The 16,481-nt window shown below is 49.5% G+C and overlaps 2 protein-coding genes across 3 annotated transcripts in view; one reads left to right on the top strand and one right to left on the bottom strand.

Moving 5' to 3' along the window:
• Positions 1–2,916: 2,916 nt before the first annotated feature.
• Nt5c (5', 3'-nucleotidase, cytosolic) lies at positions 2,917–4,724 on the top strand. The gene is made up of 5 exons (XM_004630200.3): positions 2,917–3,183; positions 3,613–3,713; positions 3,801–3,861; positions 4,340–4,454; positions 4,538–4,724. The coding sequence occupies exons 1-5, from the start codon at positions 3,007–3,009 to the stop codon at positions 4,690–4,692; spliced, it is 609 nt and encodes a 202-aa protein (XP_004630257.3). The 5' UTR covers positions 2,917–3,006; the 3' UTR covers positions 4,693–4,724.
• Positions 4,725–5,813: 1,089 nt separating this feature from the next.
• Positions 5,814–16,481, bottom strand: part of Armc7 (armadillo repeat containing 7) — a 17,126-nt gene continuing 6,458 nt past the window's right edge. Inside the window, exon 3 of one of the 2 annotated variants that reach the window (XM_023714150.1) lies at positions 5,814–6,596. In XM_023714150.1, coding sequence (XP_023569918.1) covers positions 6,235–6,596 — 362 coding nt within the window. In that variant the 3' untranslated portion in view covers positions 5,814–6,234. The remainder of the gene's footprint in view (positions 6,597–16,481) is intronic. The other variant, XM_012514522.2, reaches the window with a different exon arrangement.

Here is a 16,481-nt window from a genome sequence, read left to right as displayed (position 1 = left end):
CCCGCCCCCTGGTGGGCTGAGCTGGCCACACACACACACAATAAATAAATGTAATAAATATAAATAAATATTTAAAAAAAATCACTTCAATTTAAAAAAAAAAAAAAAAAAGGAAGGAAAGACACATTCACATAATTAGAAGACTGGCAGGTAGGCCTGGTGGCCTATCTCTGTAATTCCAGCATTTGGGAGGCTGAGGCAGGAAAATATGCCTTTGAGTTTGAAGCCAGCTGAAAAAACAAGTGGGGGGGGCTGGTGAGATGGCTCAGTGGTCTAAAGCACCTACATAGAACAAGCTTAGCAAAGCGCAGGGACCGCAGTTCAATCCCCCAGCACCACATGACAGCCAGCCTCGCCCCCTGGTGGGCTGAGCTGGACACACACACACACACACACACACACACACACACACACAAATAAATAAAAATTAAAAAAAAAAAAAAGTGGGAACCAGAATCTCAAGTAATAGAGCCTGAGGATAGCTGAGTGCCTGATCAGTACAGCGCGGCAAACGCTGGAGCTGCACCAAGACCTGGCTTTTAGGTGTAGCTGTGTCGCTGACCAGCTCTTCTTTGGATTGTTCCTTGGTCTCCCATTTTTCAGTCAGAATAAGAGCTTGGACCACCTACATCTTGGAAGATTAATGGATTACGAGGGTGCAGGATGCTAGGTTCTTCTATTGTATTCACAAAGCATTTGCAGGGAGCGGGGGAGGTGGGTCAGTGGAATAAGCGCTTCCCTGGCAAGCGCAAGGGTCTGAGTTCAATCCCCAGTTCTGCAAAAAAAAAAAAAAAAAAAAAAAAAAAAAAGAAAAAGAAAGAAAAAAGAAAAGAAAAAAAGCACTTGCAAAATGTTGAGTCTGCCATCTTTCTTCCTAACAGCAACGCGGAGGTTTCAGTGTTATGGGATTTCCACCACAGATCTGAAAGTGGGAAACTGGTCCATCTCAGCTTGTTAGTAAGGGTGAGGAAAAACTATGTCTCTGGTTTGTGTCACAACTTCAGATTTGGTTTCTTTTTTTTTTTTGAGAAAGGATCTCACTATTTTGCCCAGGCTCACGTCACACTCAGCATTCCTCCTATCTCCACCTCCCAAGTTCTGGGATTACAGGCAAGCATTACCACATTTAATTATTGTGAATCCTTTAATTTTATTTTCCCCTTATGGAGATATATAAACACTTCATTAAAATGAAAGGTGTTCTGGGCAAGGGGGCAGTTCAACTAGTAATTTTGATATTATTTTAGGAAACTGAAACATGTTTTTTAGAGGATGTTTCTAGATTTAGGAAACTTGGGGTCTGAAAAGTGAAGTTGTATGATTATAAGTGGTAATGGTAAGCTTGGTGACTATTACAAGTGACCCAAAAGGTGGCCAGGTATAGCTGCATGCCTGTAATCTTTGCACTATGGGAAGTCTGAGCAGAGCCTAGGTTACTTTGCAAGACCATGTCTCAAAAAAAGTGTAGGGATGTGCAAAGATCCTTGGTTTATATATCAGGGGAAAAAAACTTCCCAAAAGGTAAAATCTCATGCAGTTGTATCTTTGACTCAGTTTGTATGACTTCACTTCCCTAGTAATAGGGAACAAGAAGGCGCAGGTGTGTATTTTACGCAGATCTTATCTGCTAGTCTGCCAAGTGGCTTGCCTTAGAATGAGGTGGTGCCAGGCGTTGTCAGGCGTCCCCTTGTGATGTTTCCATTCCAGGCCACTCGGTTCCTAGGCTTAGGGTCTTTTGCCATTGACCAAAGGAGACTATATTTTCGGGAAAAGGAAAAAAGTGTTTATTCAAAGCCAGCTCCAAGGAGATGGGAAGGCCCATTTGCCTCAGATCACAATCTTCAAGTATAGCGTGTAAGGGGCTTTGGGAACAGGGGCGCACAGAGATCCATGCTTGCCGTGTCACTTCCAGCCATCTTCAGCTAGTCCTCTTCTTGTGCAAAGGAAAGGGGGCTCTTCCCAGATGCAGCTGAGGCTGGCACCTGCATATTCTGTCACTTCTTTTGGGTTGAGAGGAGGGGGTACTGGGCGTGTGCTCCGCTACAGGGAGTTTGGAGTTGCTTATCTTAACAAATAAAACAAAAACCAACTAAAAGTTCCGCGCTGGCTACGTGTCTGCCACACCGGTTTGGAAGGAGGGTGGCCAGATGGCAGACAACAGACGTTATTATAGTCTTTAGGTAAATAGATTTGGATGTAGTCTGAAAACGTGGTGAAGTCAGCAAAATTCCAAAATGTTCAGCATTTTCAGGGTGAGGGAGGCAGAAGCTTCTGATCCGTTCTGAGTTTCACAGAAAGGAGGGCAGTCCTGATTCCCCGAGCTGGGTGGAAATCGCCTTTGGAAGTGGAATTAAGACTTTAAAGTAGGCGCGCCCGGGCTTCAAAACAAGGCTGGTTTATGCATCGGTCTCTGTGTATGAGCTGCTAAGCGAGCACAGCATCGGGTCTTTGGAGCTTGACTCAAGCCCAGCAGTCTTCTACAGATCTGTTCAATTCATTAACTAAGGGCCCCGATCGTGAGGTGGCTGGCGCCTTCTTCAGGCAGGAGCTCAGGTTCCTGTCTCCCTCTAGCCTCAGCAAGCAGAAGAGCAGCGCTCACCGTGGCCCCAGATTGCAGAGATGGGTCCTCAAGCCAGCCCCATAGGCTTGAGGAACTGACTCCTTAGAAATCGCCCCTTGGAAACTCTGTCCTTAGTAACAATGTGGGGTGAGAGGAGGCTACGTCTGCTGTAGGGGCGCGGGGTGGCACCAGCCGATTACCACCTTTACCCGTCCCGGATCTCCCGCGGTGTGCTTGGAAAGCTTAGCGCATGCGCAGATTGGCAGGCTGAGCGGTCCGCGGGCGCTCTATGCAAATCACCCCAGGCTGAGCTCCGCCTACCGGCCGCGGCTCCGGAAGTGGTAGGTCCCCGCGTGCGCGCGCGGTCCCCACATCGCGCGCATCGCGCTCCGCCATACACGCTCGCGTAAGGCTCACGGCTCCTAGACCTCAGGACTCCTGCAGCCATGACGTCGCGGCCGGTGCGCGTGCTGGTGGATATGGACGGCGTGCTGGCCGACTTCGAGGCCGGCCTCCTGCGGGGCTTCCGCCGCCGCTTCCCAGAGGAGCCGCACGTACCGCTGGAGCAGCGCCGGGGCTTCCTTGCGCGCGAGCAGTACCGCGCCCTGCGCCCCGACCTGGCGGTAGGAGACGGGGAGCCCTTCTGTGGGCAGGACCGGCCGAGCTCCAAGCGGGGACACCTCTTTCCATTGGAAATGAACAGAACACCCAAACGCCCCGGTACAGGGACTTGAACCCAGATTGCTCTTGTAGCTTTTGATCTTGAGGCAGGGCCTCGCCGGGTTGTCTAGGCAGGGCTCGAACTTGCAGTAATCCTGCGTGGCCTCCCAGGGTGCGGGGGTTGCAGGGGTGCGCCACCACATTTCAGGCTAACACCCATTTCTGAACCCACAGTTCACCCCGGGACAAGAAAGTGGAAGCATTTTCCCCTGAATTTCCCGCCGCTCCAACAAAATCCTCTTGTTCGGACCTGGAGCGAGCGCTTAAAAGGGTGTCCTCGTCGGGGCGCCACCTGTTGGAGGCAGAAGGGAACCGAGAATTCTGTCTTGCAGGATAAAGTGGCCAGCGTGTATGAAGCCCCGGGCTTTTTCCTAGACTTGGACCCCATCCCGGGGGCCCTGGAAGCCATGCGGGAGATGAACGACATGCAAGAGTAAGTAAGCAGGATTGGGCGGGAGGGACGGTGACACCGGAGGGAAGTGGTGCTCACACCTTCGCTCACCGGCACCCTTGTCTGCAGCACCGAGGTCTTCATCTGCACTAGTCCTCTGCTGAAGTACGACCACTGTGTGGGCGAGAAGGTACTGCCCTCCTGGGCAAATTAAACTTTTTTTAAAAATCTTTTTTTTTTTTTTTTTAATCTTTTTTGCGACAGGGTCTGGTTATGTCGTCCAGGGTGGCCTTTAAAACTTGCCTGTAGGGGCCGGGGAGATGGCTCAGTGGAATAAGCGCTTCCCTGGCAAGCACAAGGGCCTGAGTTCAATCCCTGGTTCCACAAAAAAACAAAACAAAACAAGACAAACAAAAAAGCTTGCCTGTAGTCCAGGCTGGCTTCCAACTAAAGATTCTCCTGCCTCAGCCTCCCAAGTGCTGGGATTACAGGAGTGCATCAGCATTCCTGGCTAGCTTTCTAAATCATTATTTTAAAGATAAATCCCACCAAAACAGACAGTGAAGGCTGGTGGGGAGAGGAATTGACATTGAAGCAGTCACACCACCAGCACACTGCCTCTAAATTCAGGGTCCCTGAGGCGGCACTGAAACTGCTGTCTCCTACAGTACCGCTGGGTGGAGCAGCACCTTGGGCCCCAGTTTGTGGAGCGCATTATCCTGACGAGGGACAAGACCATGGTCCTGGGGGACCTCCTCATTGATGACAAGGACACCATTCGAGGTGGGAGCTGTCACCCATGTGGCCCGCCTGATTAGAGGGAGTACACACAACCAGCTGACTACCCCACTGCTTTCCTGTGCCAGGCCTGGAGCAGGCTCCACACTGGGAGCACATCTTGTTCACCTGCTGCCACAATCGGCACCTGGCCCTGCCCCCCACAAAGAGACGGCTGCTCTCCTGGAGCGACAGCTGGAGGGACATCATAGACAGCAAGCGGGGAGCTGCACACCAGGTGTGAGCAGGTCTGCAGTGGCTGGTGCTGACCGGGAGGGTGCACAGGACATACCCTCCCTGAGCACAGGCCCAGCCCCTGCTACCTCCCTCCACGGTCCCCCAGTGTGGCAGGCACCGAATTAGTGAGAAAAATCAGGCAAGACTATTTTAATAAAAAAAACCTTGAGCTCTCTGGTCTTCAAATCCCTTTATTTTGAAAAAGGAAAGGGACAAGAGCCCTCTCCCATGTCTTTAGTCCAGTGGCCGCTTCCATGCCCGCCAGGTCAGTGTTCCCCTAGCGTGGCCTTTCTGGCCACTGGGGCTCAAGCTTAAGGGTGGGCAGAACCTTGTTTCCTGAACTTGTGAACCACAAGTTCCTGTCAGGCTCCTTTCTGCAGCCCGGTGCACCGGACTCCAGGCTGCACACTTGGAGCCGTTGCCTCCAGTCCCTCACAGCATCGCTTTCCCTTCATGCCTGCAGCCTTCATGCACTCAAGTGACCTCTAGGGGTAGGATGCTCCCACATCAACTGTGACAGCAGGAGGGCCCAGGCTTCTAGTCTTGTGCTTGTGTGAGCTCAAGGGGTCTCATCTTTTGTGATAGGGTCTTGCTGTGTAGCCCAGCTTGGCCTCAAACTCACACTGATCCTCCTGCTTCAGCTTCCCAAGTGCTGGGATTACAGGTATGCACCACCATCCTTGGCTAAGGGCACTGACCTTTTTCTCATCTATCATCACCTCCAGGGCCTTGGTCATACTGCCTGGTAGCCAAGTTAGCTGTCACTGAGCAGTCACTTGAAGGTGGGGACCACAGCCTCATCTCGGGAGCTCTTATGAGGGACCTGGCAGATAGCAGGGCTGTGTAGACAGTTTAAGGTGGCAGCTGTTTGCATCAGCATCCATGCCCAGCCTGCAGACCTGAGGCAGGGGTCTCCATCCTCCACAGCCCTGGAGGGGAATGACACTTTCCCAGGTTCCCTGGGGCTCTTCCTTCTGTCCTCCTAGCAACAGGTATGTGTGGGTGGAGTGGGGGTGGGGTGGGAGGATTCAACCCAGGAGCTTTGCATTGAGGTACATCCTTGGGCCTTTATTTTTAAGACAGGATTTTGCTGTTAATCAGGTTGGGCTCAAACTTGTGATCCTCCTGCCTCAGCCTCCCAAACTGCTGGAATTACAGGTGTAATCAAGGTGGTTTTAATTTATTTTTGTGGTGTTGGAGATTGAACCCGAGTCTCTCAGAATTACTCTGGATACTGCTGTCAGGGCGCAACCTCTTACTCAGGTGCAGGCAACTCTCCTAAACCAGGAAACAGCTGCTTATTATACTGGTATGTGCCAAAGGGTGGCAGCAGGTGGGCCTTTTGGGGTGCAGCATGAAGGTGGCACCAGCTCCACATCTGGCCTCCCCACTCCTAGTGCCTTTTCATCCCAGCAAGGGTACCTGGCATGCTGAACCACCTTGGAGATGCTGGGCAGGCAGCACTGGGGTGGACTGCTCCTTGCTTCCTGCGCCCCCAGCAGGACTTGGTCTGCAGAATAAAGGTGCTGAGACCTTGGGGCCCCCATGATCAGGACTGCTGGGGGGCCTCAGTCCTTGGCAGGGGGATACCCAGGGCAGAGTGGGCTTGCCAGCTGCGGGCTTCAGCCACCTGGGTCGGGGAGCAGTAGTCCTCCAGGAAGATCTGGGCCAGGTTCCGGAGCCTCGTGTTGGCTGAGAGAGAGAAGCGCAGCATGCACTGGACCACGGGCAAGGAGGTGAGCTCGGGGTGGGAGCCAGCACCTGGTGAGCTCAGGTACATGAGCGTGGTGACAGCTGACAACACGGTCTCTTCATTGGGGCTGGACAGGCAGTTGGTGATGAGTGGGATGCCACCCACCTGCAGGATGTGCTCCTTGTTGGCCCTGTCGGCACACAGGTTGCAGAGGCCCCCTGAGGAAGAGCAAGGATGAGTCTGGGCTCCAGCACCAGGCCCCCCGCCCCCGCCAGCCTCTTCACCCAGCAAGTCTGGGAGGGACCCAGAGGCCACCTGAGCTTGCAATCTCAAGGTAGAAAACACTGCAGTTACCTAGTTTTCCAGAAGTGGACAGACCCTTTCCCTTTTGGTTGCACAAGGGGATGGGCTGCTTCCCTTCCTTCCTTCTCTTTGCCTTCCTTTTTTGAGACAGGGCCTTGCTATAGCTGGCTTTGAACTTGTAGCGATCCTCCCACCTCAGCCTCCCAAGTGCTAGGGTTACAGGCATGTGCCACCACTCGGAGCTTTCTAACTTCTTCTAGATGCCTGGAGGTCATGCTGTTTAGCCCGGACCGCTCAGAACAGGAAAATCACTTCCTGTGCCTCCTGACTTGGCTCCCCACTCTCTTGGTACCCACCCTTTGGTCTCTGCTCAGAGGTAGGAGTCCTCAGCAGGAGCCCCTCCAGGGTAAGGTCACAGCCCCGCCCACTTCCTGGCTTCTCTGGAAACAAGCAATTAGTTGAACCTGAAATGTACCTCAGGCATCTTCCCCAGAGGGGGCGTACAGGTGCCTGTGATGGCTCTAGGGTTCCCTCTCTTCCAGGGCAGAAGTTGGCCAAGGTTGGGTTCTGCTGCCCCTTCCAGAGCAGAAGCTGGGGCAAGATGAGTCCTGTTTTTTTCCTTTTGGTGGTACCTGGGATCCAGCCTTTCTCCACTTAGAATTCCATTTGGGCTCAGAACTTCCTACTGTGCTGGGAATAAAACTGACGCTCCTTTCGGGGCCTCCAGCCTGACATGAGTTCTTTCACTGCTCCTTGGCACTCGCTGCTGCTCCTTGGCACTTGCTGCAGTTGCCAATCTCTGTCCACCCTTGTGACCCTTGGGCTCCAACCTGCACAGGCTGACACCCTCTGGCTGGTGACAAACACTCCCTCGCTCCCCTGGAATGTCAGCTTGCTGCACCACTATGGTCCCTCATCACCTGTGTCATTGTCCTTAGAGACTGACAACCTGAGAAACTGACTCTGCATCTGTTTTCCTGGTCACTGCCTACCCAGCTCCCTATGAAGCCAGAGCTCTAGTGACAACCTCAGGCCCAGCACAGCGAAGGGCTCACAAACATGCGCTAGAAGTTTGGGTTTTTCCCTGGTACTGGGAGTGTATCCAGGGACTTTGTGCTGAGCTATAGCCCCAGCCGTTTATTTTGCAACAGGATCTCATTTACTCGTTAAATTGTGCAGGCTGGCTTGAACTCAGCATCTTTCTGCCTCAGCCTCCCAGACAGCTGGGATTACAGGTGTGCATCACCACACCCTGCTTGCTGGAAGTGTTTTAAAGCAGCCATTGTCAGAAAGAGGTTGCAGAACTGCAGAGGCCTTGGGGGCCACTCAAGAAGTCTCCCGAGACCCTGTCCGCCTGGATTTCTGCTCTGCGACAGGGCATGCACACAAGCAGGGACATCTGAGAGGAGAAGGAGCCAAGTGGCCTCCCTGAGTCCTGAGGAGGGTGTGCAGCACAGGAGGCAACTTGGCACCCATTCCCTGGGGTTACCAGCACCCCATTTTGGTGGGAGAAGCTGAGGCTGGGAGAGGGTAAGCAACTTGCCCAAGGTCCCTAGGGTGGGGGTCCTCTGCCATCAGTGTGGGACCTGATGCTCCCTTGGGAGCTGCAGGCCACCAGGCTTTACCAGGAGGGGGACGAGGGAGAGAGCTCTGGTGGCCTTGCTTCCAAGCCATCCCCACACCACCTCCCAGTTCTCCAGCCCCTCCATGACTCCAGCGGCACTGCTAGCTGCCGAGTCCTCATGAGGCCCAGGTGGGCCTCGGCCGGGCGCAGCCCCTCACCAGGGAATAATCGGATGGCTCTGCCCATGGTGGCTGCAGCGCCTTCCACCCCCACACGGAGGCCTTCAGCCTCCAAGGACGGAGCAGGTGCCCACTGGGGCTCCCCAGATGCTGAGGCGCAACAGTGACCTCATTAGCCCACAACAGGACAGCTACAGAGGACACGTCACACGCTCCCAGAAATAGTACCTCCAGAGTGTCACTGTTGTGGGTGACACCTGCAGGGGGAAAAAGATGCCAGACTGTATCCAGAATAGCACAGGTGCACTAAGCTGTCACCCTTTGAGAACTCTGTCACCACTGGAACCACCCTGGCTGGCAACATTCTTTATGCTTAGGGACACTGCTGTGAAACTTTTCTTGGGGCCAGGGGTAGTGGCTCCCAGCACTCGGGAAGCTGAGTCAGGAGAACTGCTGTGAGTTCAAGGCCAGCCTGGACTATATACATTGAGACCCTGTCTCTAAAAACTAAAAAACAAACCAAGCCAACAACAAAAAAATCCCTTTCTTGATTGTTGCCTCACTGTTTTAGGGGTACAGCTCAGGGGGTAGCATGTGCTCAACATATGCTAGGCCTTGGGTTTGGTCCTCAGCACGCGTAATTACAACACTCAGGAGGCTGAAACAGGAGGGCTGCCGGGAGTTCAAGGGCAGGCTGGGCTACAGAGCATAATTGTCTCACAAACAAACGAACAGGTGACTGTGCTCTCTTTCACAGTGATCCACTCACTCTGTGGCGTGTACTTCTTTGCCTGCTTTTAATGAGCCCACAGGCTGTTTCTTTTCCTATTTCCAATAAATGTAAAATCTCCCTAAACACAAGCAAATGACTATCAACTCCAAGAGAACATACTCTCTCTTGTCCGAGGCTTTCCTAGAACAGTGATGGAGAACTACTTTAGAGCTTCAGAAAGAACAAACAGCCAGCTGTGGCACACGTGGCACGGGTTCAACACCACTGACCTAGGACATAGCTGGTGCTCAATAAAACTGTACCCCGAAAAATGGACACAAAAATATAAGCAATGACCGGGTGTGGTGGGGCACACTTGTAATTCCAGCATTTGGGAGGTTGAGAAAGGATTGTTGCAAGTTGGAGACCAGCCTGGGGGGGCTATAATAGAGGACACAAGGGGCCAGGGAGACGGCTCAGTAGAATAAATGCTTCCCTGGCAAGTGCAAGGTTCCACAAAAAAAAAAAAAACCAAAAAAAAACAAGGCCAACCCAAACTGCATAGCAAGATCATGTCACACACACACACACACACACACACACACACACACACACACTCTATCTCTGCAGAGTACCACAGTGGTATTTTTCTTCTATTTGCCAATTTCTCACTGACAATGCCCAAGCTATGTAGCCCAGGCCAGCCTTCTTCCTTTCTTTCTCCCCACCCCACCCTGTCAATCTCTCCTCCCTTCCTCTGTTCCAGGTCAAGGGCCAGGCAAGCTCTCTACCACTGAGTGACACCACTGGCGTGTGTCTGTCTCTGTCTCTCTTTGGTGCTGGGAACTGAATCCAGGGCCCCCACACTAAGCTGCCTCCTCAGCCATTCTGACACAGGGCTCAGGTAAATCTCTAGGTTGCCCAGACTATGCTCAAACTTGCTACCCTCCTGCCTCTGCCTCCTAGAGGAATCACAGGCTGGAATTATAGGCCTGTGCTATCATGGCCAGCCTCCAATTTTTTTTGGAGGAGGGGTGGACTGGGGATTGAATTCAGGACCCAAGCGCTTATTCTACTGAGCTATCTCCCCAGCCCACCTTTTTTTTTTTTTTTTTAAACTTTGTGTGTGGGCTGGTGAGATGGCTCAGTGGTCTAAAGCACCTACTTGGAACAAGCTTTGCAAAGCACAGGGACCACGGTTCAATCCCCCAGCACCACATGCCAGCCAGCCCCGCCCCCTGGTGGGCTGAGCTGGCCACACACACACACACACACATAAATAAATAAATGTTTAAAAAAAAAAAAATAAATAAAATAAACTTTGTGTGTGTGTGTGTGTGTGTGTGTGTGTGTGTGTATGTATGTGCGCGCACGGTGGCCAGCTCAGCCCACCAGGGGGTGGGGCTGGCTGGCATGTGGTGCTGGGGGATTGAACCGCGGTCCCTGCGCTTTGCTAAACTTGTTCCAAGTAGGTGCTTTAGACCACTGAGCCATCTCACCAGCCCACCTTTTTTTTTTTTAGACAGGATCTCATTGTATACACTAGGCTGGTCTTAAACTCACTGCATAGTCCATGCTGGCCTCAAACTCAGGGTGATCCTCCTGCCTCAGCTTCCTGAGTGCTGGGATTACGTAAGTGTGCCACCATGCCTGGCACTAACCTATTTTTTAATAGTTAAATATTACTGAGGAAGGAGGAATACTCATTAAATAACACCGTTAAAGTAACAAAAGGAAAGGAAAAAACATTTGAACACAACTTTAAAATGAAGAAAAGACAAGGGAAAAAAGTTGAACAAATTTTTCATCACAAGGCTAATATATATGAAAAACTGCTCATTACTTACCAGAAATTAAACTTTGAGATGCTGTCTCAAAAACACAACAAAGAATTGTAGAAAATGGTTAACAGTTTTATCAAAAGGGTCCAAATCAGAAACAACTTCAGCTGGAGGGTTAACAACCTAAGTTTGCAGACCAAAATTAGAGAAAAAGGAGGGCTGCAAGGAAAGCCAACATTTTGGCCCTAGCCTTCCAAGGTCAATTGAGACTCAGGACATATGAGAACTTGTACTGTAACGTCACGTAACTCAGTAGTGTCCCAAATTTTCTGATCAAGGAGATTACAGGGCCAAAGAGGAAAGTGATCGATGATGTAGAGTGTGCCTAAGGAGAGTCACTTGGAGAGAAAACATTCTCTCAGGCTTTCACAGAGAGCACACTGGCCAAGCAATGGCCGTGACTCATCCACACGGCTGACACTGACAAAGGTTCTACAATCTGAGGTACAGGATCTCAGGATAAATCCTGAGGGGATTTCACTGATCTTATCAGATTCAAAAGCTGCAACTCTTGGTGCACAGGTCCTGCTTTACCTTGGTCTTAACCATCCAGCTGAAAAGAATAAAAACGAAGTATAAGAAGTAAAGCCATGCTGTTATGTTGAGCTGTAGGGGACTCAGGTCAACAATTTCTGACACTGCCAGTGAAGCAGAAGACCCAATGCTATTATGGGCTACTGGACTTTTTTAGAATATTTTGCTGCATTAACACACCTATAATATTCAAATAATGGAACTTAACCAAAAAAAGGGGATACAGATGAATGTCCATTTTATATCTGTGTATTCAAAATGGTTAGGATAGATATACAGCTACATTCTCTTAATGAATAGAGGGATTTGCTCTAATGGTGTTTGTAAATAGGATATCATGTCCACGTCTTGCACAGCAATTAACCACTAGGAAAAATGTATGCAATGTGTTAATTATTGAAACTATCCTACCAATTTGGTTTGAAACTCATTGCTATTTGTTTCTCAATAAAATTATGGAAAAGAAAGAAAGAAAGAAACAACTTCAGGGGCCAAGGAGATGGCTCAGTGGAATAAGAGCTTCCCTGGCAAGTGCAAAGGCCTGAGTTCAATCCCTGGTTCTGCCAAAAAAAACAAAACAAAAAAAAAAAAAAAACAAAAACAAAAAACTTCAATCTCCAGTAAGTGGTGAACAGACAAACTGTGGCACACCCTGCATGATTCCATTTATTTTGTATTGTATTTACCTTATTTGGAGACAGGATCTTGCTATAGTTCAGGCTGGCCTTGAACTTAATGTGTAGTCTAGGTTTGCCTCAAATTCATAGCGATCCTCATGCCTCAGCCTCCCAAGTGTTGGGATTGTTGGCATGTGCCATCACACCTGCATGACTCCATTTATATGAAGTTCAAAAACATACAAAAGCGATCCATGTGGTTATGTCAAGGTTGGAGGGAGTACGCAGATTTCTAAGCTAGCTGTGGTTGTGTACACTTATAATCCAAGGATTCTGGGAGGCTGAGCCAGGAGGATAGCAAGCTTGATTAGGCACACTCCAGCAAATTTAGCGACTTTGTGAGACCCTGTCTTAAAATCAAAACTAAGAGCCAGGTATAGTGGTGCACACCCATAATTCCAGCACGTAGGAGGCTGCGGCAGATCACTGAGTTGGAGACCACCTTGGGCTCTTTAGTGAGTTCAAGGCCAGCCTGCACTATAAATCAAATCCTGTCTCAAAAAATCAAGCTAACTGACTAAATAAATACCAAAAGAGCCCCAGGCTGGGGACTGGAGCTCGGTGCAAATACGCTGGGCTTGACTGATCCCCAGTACTGCAAAAATAGAGACAAAGCAAAGGAAGAGAAAAAAAAACAAAACCCTTTTCGAGTACAGAAACACTTTACATCTTGATTTAGGAACTGTTACAAGGAGGTGCACAGATCCTAAAGAATTTCAAAGTTCACCGAACTGGCACTAGGGATATATGGGCTTCACCAAGTAGGTTGATTATAGCGCAATTATAAAAATGGCTACAAGACAAATGGGAGAACAAGTTCTCACTGGCTAATGGATGTGCTCTGGACAAAGGAAACAACTAGAATAAGCAGGCCCAGCCTTTCTAGACCCGGGAGAAGCCACAGAAAATACCACCCACAGCCTGGGAGAGCACCAGAGCCTTGGGGGCCAGAAAGTGACCTTGGGTCACGCAGGAGGTGGTGCATTAGTGCTGGGAGGGACAGGCTAGCATACAAGGGCAGGCTAAGGACTACCTCAGGGATTAATGCTGTTGAAGATGGTGTGCTCAGCATTTGGCACCTGGCAGTTGGGCCAGTCTTTGTCAGGTGGCCTGAGATCACTACACGTGAGGACCCGCCTGCTCTGGGGAACTGGCTGAAGCAACCCAGGGTCAAAAGTTTCAGTGGGGCTGGTACCATATATCTGAAGCAACTCAGGAGGCTGAGGCAGGACTGGTTGAGCCCAGGCGACAGCGGCATGGGCAACACAGCAAAGACTCCTGTTTCCAAAACAAGCCAGGTGTGGTGGCGCACACCTGTAATCCCAGCACTGGGGCAGTTGAGGCTGGGTGATCGCTGCAAGTTTTCAGCCAGCTTGAACTATACAGCAAGATCCTGTCTCAAAAAACAAAACAGAACACACTAAAATAAAAATCTAGCCAGGCATGGTGGTACATGCCTATAATCCCAGCACTCGGAAGGCTGAGGCAGGAGGATCGTGTCAAGTGCAACACCATCCTGGGCTACAAAGTGAGCTCAAGGCCAGCCTGAACTGCATAGCGAGAGCCTGTCTCCAAAAGACAAAACTACACTACACTAAACTAAACATCAAGGGCTAGTGATGTGGCTTAGTGGCAGAGCTCTTACCTTGCATGCAGAGGGCCCTAGGCTTGATCCTCAGTACCACAAAAAACAAAATAAAACAAAACAAAATTTCACTATATTGGCGGCTGTGTCTTTGGGTTTCATTTTAACATCTTTTTTTGTGGAACTGGGGATCGAACTCAGGCCCTCCAGCCCCTCATTTTAACATTTTGAGAATGGTTCCTGGTTTGGCCAGGGAGACGGCTCAGTGGAATAAGCGCTTCTCTGGTAAGCGCAAAGGCCTGAGTTCAATCCCCGGTTCCACCAAAAAAAAAAAAAAAATGGTTCCTGGTAAAAATCAAAGACTGAGATTCAGAAGAGCAAGTCACAACTTACTAGGGATGGGCCCAAGTGGAGAACACACACACAGTATATGCATGTGTTCAGATCTGTAAAACACTACTGTTATTCTCCTAGTACTTTTTCTCCTAGTATGCTGTTATGACATTTTGTTTTACCCTTTTCCCCGTAAAATTAGACAAAATCAAAAACAAAACTAAGGAAAGAGGTAATAAGAGGAGGCAGGGAACAGAAATGTTCGGTAATGTAGTTGAGATGGGGTCTGACTATGTTGCACAGGCTGGCCTCAAATAGACCTCCCGTCTCAAAAAAAAAAAAAAAAAAAAAAAAAGAGCCATCATGGGTTCTTGTAAGGAGCGGTTGAAGCTAGAAATACTTTGGTCCTGAGAAAAACATCTTGCCCGAGACAATTCTAGTCATTAGTCACTAGGCAACCCTGTGTCTCCTGATACTAACTTTGTTGAAAGTATTAATAAATGCCCCCCTGTGGTTCTTCAGTTCTTTCCCCATCTGGAAAGAGGCTCTGCCTGACCTCACTTTTTGTCTCTTGTCTAGTTTTCTAAATCCCCTCGCCATTTTCCCTAGGACCACTGAGAGCTGTGTGAAGTGCGGCAGGTTTCCTTACTTAAAAAAAAAAAAAAAAAATTTAGGTCTCACTGTGTAGTTCAAGCTGGCTTTGAACTCGCTATGTGGGCCACACTGGCCTCAAATCCTGCTGATCCTTTTGCCTCAGCCTTTGCAAGCTGGGATTACAGGTGTCACCAGCATACCAGCTTTTCCTACTTCTGACCCAAATATTTCATTTCTAGAAACTTATTCTACAGATAAACTCCAGCAAGTGCAAAAGCTCATACAAATGAGGCAGGTTTCTTTTTTCTTTTTTTGTATCGGGGATCAAACTCAGGACCTTGTGCTTGCCAGACAGGTGCGTAAGCCACTGAGCTTTCTCCCTGGCCCTCAAATGAGGCAGTTTGCTATGAAAGCAAAATAAGAACCCAAATGCCTGTGCCTCAGGGGCTGACACAACACAGGTACAATGTGCCATGGAATAGCTAAAGAGTGAGGGTCCACTTTACTGGAGGGTGTGACAGGTGTGCCAAGATATGCTGCTAAATTAATTCTGGGTTTTAAAGACTACAGAAGGCCAGGTATGATGGCACACGCTTCTGATCTCGCACACGCTTCTTTTTTTTTTTTAAACTCTTTTATTTATTTAATATTTATTTGTTTATGTGTGTGTGTGTGTGTGTGTGTGTGTGTGTGTGTGTGGCCAGCTCAGCCCACCAGGGGGCGGGGCTGGCTGGCATGTGGTGCTGGGGATTGAACCGCGGTCCCGTGCTTTTTTTTTTTTTTAATTTGTTCTAAGTAGGTGCTCTAGACCACCGAGCCATCTCACCAGCCCCTCGCACACGCTTCTGATCGCAGCACTTGGGAGGCGGAGGAAGGAGAACCACTTCGAGTTCGGGGCCAGCCCCGTCTGAACTACAGAGCGAGACCCTGTCTCAAAAGAGCTCAAAGAACATAGAGATTACCTCATCTACAGGACACGCAGAAAATTACACATAACTATGTACGTAGTTGTTTATAAATTCTGAAAATATCTCTGGAGAACAGGTACGCAACTAGTAATAGTAGTTCTGTCTCAAAAAGGCTGGGGGCAGTAATAGTTCTGTCTTTTTTGGGGGAGAGCACTGGGGGTATGGCTCTATGGTAGAGCGCTAGTCCAGCACAAGTGGCCCAGGGAAAAAGAAAGATCAGGGGACCGAAGGAGAGCTCCTGGTCACACGTGCACTCTTCTGAATTTTATACCATGCAAATCAATTATATAGTCACTTTTTTTGAGATTGTATGCAGGAATTAAAGCTGTTATACTAGGCTGCACCCCAGTCCTTTTTTGATTCTTTTTTTTTTTTTTTTTGAGACTGGGTCCCCATAGCAAATCTCCCTGATATACAATTGTATATGTATAGATGAATTTATTTATCTTTTGTATTTTAGGGAAGGGTCTACAAGGTGTTCAGGATCTCACTACTAGATCGAACTCCTAGTGATCTGCTTGTGTTCAGCCTCCCACAATCTGGGATTACAGGAGTGCGCCACCACGCCCAGTCTCAATTGCCCTCTTTCTGTGCCCCAGGGGCAGGGTCAGCACAGCAGGCCTGGGGATCGAACCCCTGACCCCTGTGCCTGCTTGCAGTCGCTTTAATCTGCTAGGCTACATGACTGGCCCTTGTGTGGATTTTATTTATGGTTTTTGAGACAAAAGTCTCCCTGTGCAGTTCAGGTTAATCTTTTATTTTTTTTTTTAATGAGAAAAAAACCTGGGGCTGGGGAGATGGCTCAGTAGAATA

The sequence above is a fragment of the Octodon degus genome, unplaced genomic scaffold (genome assembly GCF_000260255.1).
Source record: "Octodon degus isolate 3935 unplaced genomic scaffold, OctDeg1.0 scaffold00033, whole genome shotgun sequence".
Lineage (NCBI taxonomy): Eukaryota > Metazoa > Chordata > Mammalia > Rodentia > Octodontidae > Octodon > Octodon degus.
Note: the sequence above shows the minus strand (reverse complement) of the source record. Positions and strands in the feature narration are given on the sequence as shown.